General features: G+C 49.3%; 1 protein-coding gene and 2 non-coding genes across 3 annotated transcripts; 2 read left to right on the top strand and 1 right to left on the bottom strand.

Moving 5' to 3' along the window:
* Positions 1-568: 568 nt before the first annotated feature.
* CONPUDRAFT_t137 lies at positions 569-639 on the top strand. The gene has a single exon. It is a non-coding gene; the product is annotated as a tRNA-Ser (tRNA).
* A 205-nt stretch (positions 640-844) lies between these two features.
* On the top strand, positions 845-1,591 carry CONPUDRAFT_160695 (uncharacterized protein; the record flags this gene model as incomplete). The annotated part of the gene is made up of 1 exon (XM_007777828.1): positions 845-1,591. The coding sequence occupies one exon, from the start codon at positions 845-847 to the stop codon at positions 1,589-1,591; it is 747 nt and encodes a 248-aa protein (XP_007776018.1).
* A 1,375-nt stretch (positions 1,592-2,966) lies between these two features.
* CONPUDRAFT_t138 lies at positions 2,967-3,037 on the bottom strand. The gene has a single exon. It is a non-coding gene; the product is annotated as a tRNA-Ser (tRNA).
* Between the last annotated feature and the right edge of the window lie 371 nt (positions 3,038-3,408).

Raw genomic sequence — 3,408 nt, forward strand, 5'->3', positions numbered from 1 at the left:
CTGTTTGCTTACGTAATCCGTCCTTTTCCCTGGAAATGCGAGATTTAGCCTAAACTTGGCTAAATGAAAGTGTTTGGCCATGGTTCCACACTAAAAATCGCAAAATTGCGACTTGACATGAAGTTGCGTCCCCAACTATACAACCGTGTATCGCCGCCCTACAACTTCAAACTTGTTCCCATGCGCTGTACGCATACGCGTGTTTGGGGCTGTTCGGAGCGCGTTCGGGATAGGATATGAATGGCAGGATTGGCTAGAGAGCCATCATTGTGCATCATGCAGGATGATGGATTGAATAGAGCGCAACACACATGCACAACCTTCGAGTCCTGCATTGACCTTGGCCTACGGGGCATGCTATACTGAGGAGACGGGCTCCCGAACGTGATAGAAGTAATATTGATGATATTTTGTCACCATACGTGCAACTGTCTAACGTGTGTTTTTGTCCTCAGCTAAGCCTCATGTAAATTCTGACATGCCGTAACTCCGTGAGAGGCGCTTCTGTCTTGTATGAACCTCAGAATGGGATGGAGTGTTAGAGTATGAACCTGCACTCTTGATACACGGTCAGATAGCCTAGTGGTAAGGCAACCCAGTACTAGTGGGAGGACCTGGGTTCAATTCCCGGTCAGACCAGACATTGCGTAAATCTCAATATGGAGCACTACCTTTACGTGAGGTTGGAGTAGTAGCGAGCTGCGAGCATGCGCATGAGCGCTTGGTATCCTTCCCTTCCCTTTCTACCCCTCAACCCAACCTCAACCTTCCCAAGTAGGCCCTCGTCCTGTTATCACACGGCTCATACTTACTCGCAACCAAGCAAGCACAATAACCAGCAACAATGGTCGAGTCGGCCCGCTACGAGGCATGGAAGAGCCTCGGAGAAAAGTGCATTCATAGTGCAAAGTTCGACTGCGCGGAACGACAGGTACTCCGGCAGTCTCTTCCTGATAATATCCGGAAACTCTCCAAAAGGCTTCACACGCATCTGCATCGCATCTACGATTCTGAGAACTACAAGACTCCCATCATCTGGCTCTCCGATGATTCGAGCTCAAGAACATCCGCCGCAGCGCATATGCTTGCACAGGAGCTCCACGATAATAGCGCGCTCGCCGCAACTTTCTTTTTCTCCAGAAAAGAACCTCTCCGTAACACCGCCGATCATGTCATCCCCACAATCTCTTATCAACTTGGCCTCCTTCATCATCGCGCGAAGGACGTTATTACCAAGGCAATCATCGATAATCCCCAGCTCCTCAAGCGCGATGAATCTCGGAACGTGCAGTTCACCCACCTTGTTCTCAGGCCGCTTCAAGTCCTGAAGAATATCTGGAAGGAGTCGGGCAACGCCATGTTTATGGTCTTTGGTGCAATTGATGAATGTGACCCCGGCGAGTACGATTCTCATGTCAGACAGCTTCTTGACGATCTTGTCGGTGCCCTTCAGCAGAGTAGCACCGCCGACTTTCAAATCATATTTACCAGCCGCCGCGAACTGTACATCCAGAAGATCATGGCCGAATATCCCCTCGTTCTGCCGCTGAAGCTAGAAGTTTTCGATGTCGAGAATACGGGCAAGCACTAACTCCAGGCATCCTCCGACGATGATCCGCCAGCTCAAACGCAGGACTATGCCCTGTACCGTCATTTACGGGTGGCTGACAAAGTTTCAAGTCTTCTAGTCGTGGGCTTCATTGTGGTAACAGCGATGGAACTCCTGCCACCCGTAGTGACGACCTTTTCCAGCGAACACCTCCGTTTCCGGGTCGAAGTTATCATCCTCACAGGTGTATTACTAATCTTGAGCCATCGTATCGCCTCTCTTCAGCGAAAGGTCGAGACATCCACAGTAAGTCATCCGGGCGAAACGAGCATCAACGGAGAAATTGAACAAGTCATCTATCGTCTACTAGCCGTCAAGAGGATTCATACGTGAAGGGAGGTATCAACTTGTTCAGCTTGAAGGACGCGCAGCTATGGATTTATCAAACGACGATCATCGGACAGTCATAGGTCAGTTTCAGCTGGCAGAGCACTGGAGCATTTGGAAGTTTAACTGAATGTCACTCAGGCTACGGAACTCAAGAATCGGATAATCAACAGGTGGGTGCTTATGAAGCTTGACTCCTCCAACTTCTTTACAATGCAACCCTCATACAGTGGGTAATCGCTCCACTGGGAACTGGATACTGCATCTAATCCGCGTATTCGGGGTCGTACCTCACCTGCGAGAGAGCACGAGTGGGTGCAACCGTGATTGGAAACCCTGATCCCGTTATGTGGGACATCGAGAATGTTCCGGGAACACAAGAGCTTGGCATTCGGTACGCTTGTTTTTCACATAAACTAAACACAGCTTCGTCGGGATCATATTGATCTCGTGTCAATTTCAGGATCATATGGCCAAAGAGCAAGTTGGCGATAACGCTTGTAAGCCCACACAAGACCAAGGTGGTAAGGATGCTTGAGTACTTTAATGGATAGTGATTATAGCATCACTGACGGATATTATGGTTCAGAAGGTGATGTTGTCACCCGTCGGTGAGGCAGGACAGGAATGGGTGGCTCGCCGTGTTTGGTATCTCTAAAGAAAGGGGTGGTTGGGGGTTAATTTTGAGGTCGGACCCTTGTCCATACATATGACTGAGGCCAAAACATGCCCCGAGCCGGGTACTATAATGCTCAGATACCCGTGCGACCCTCGTCACCGCTGCCATATATGATTCACGATCAGTCTATACCACCTCATGCTCGTCTATGCCATATGCTCCTCATATGATTCCTCCGGTGCCTATAGATACAAAGTCTGGTCTCACAATATTTAAGACTGCGTACACTTCCTTTATCTACAGCAACCAGCTTAGCGGACAGTCTAACAGCTCGACTCGATAGTTATGGCTGTTCAATTGCTCACCGAACGATTCCCGAACCGAACACTATTGAGATTTTTACGCAAAGTCTGGTCTGACCGGGAATCGAACCCGGGTCCTCCCACTAGTACTGGGTTGCCTTACCACTAGGCTATCTGACCGTGTATCAAGAGTGCAGGTTCAAACTCTAACACTCCCCCTGAATCTGCACTCTAGGCAGTTCATTAGGGAACCAGACCGGCCTCTGGATACATACTCATTGATGGTTCTCAAACGGATACATCACTCAGGTGGTTCCAAATGGATTCATCACTCTGGTGGTTCACTGTGGATTCATCATCTAATGGTGTTCACAGGCCTGCGCTAACAGGGGGCAACCAGTGCCAGGCTCTGGATTCATACTCATCTGATGGTTCACAAGTGGATTCATCACACAGGTGGCTCCTAATGGATTCATCACTCTGGTGGTTCTCTAGTGGATACATCATCTAGATGGTGTTCACTGGCCTTGCGCTAACCGGGGCTCATAACC

Source organism: Coniophora puteana, assembly GCF_000271625.1.
Source record: "Coniophora puteana RWD-64-598 SS2 unplaced genomic scaffold CONPUscaffold_99, whole genome shotgun sequence".
Classification (NCBI taxonomy): Eukaryota; Fungi; Basidiomycota; class Agaricomycetes; order Boletales; family Coniophoraceae; genus Coniophora; species Coniophora puteana.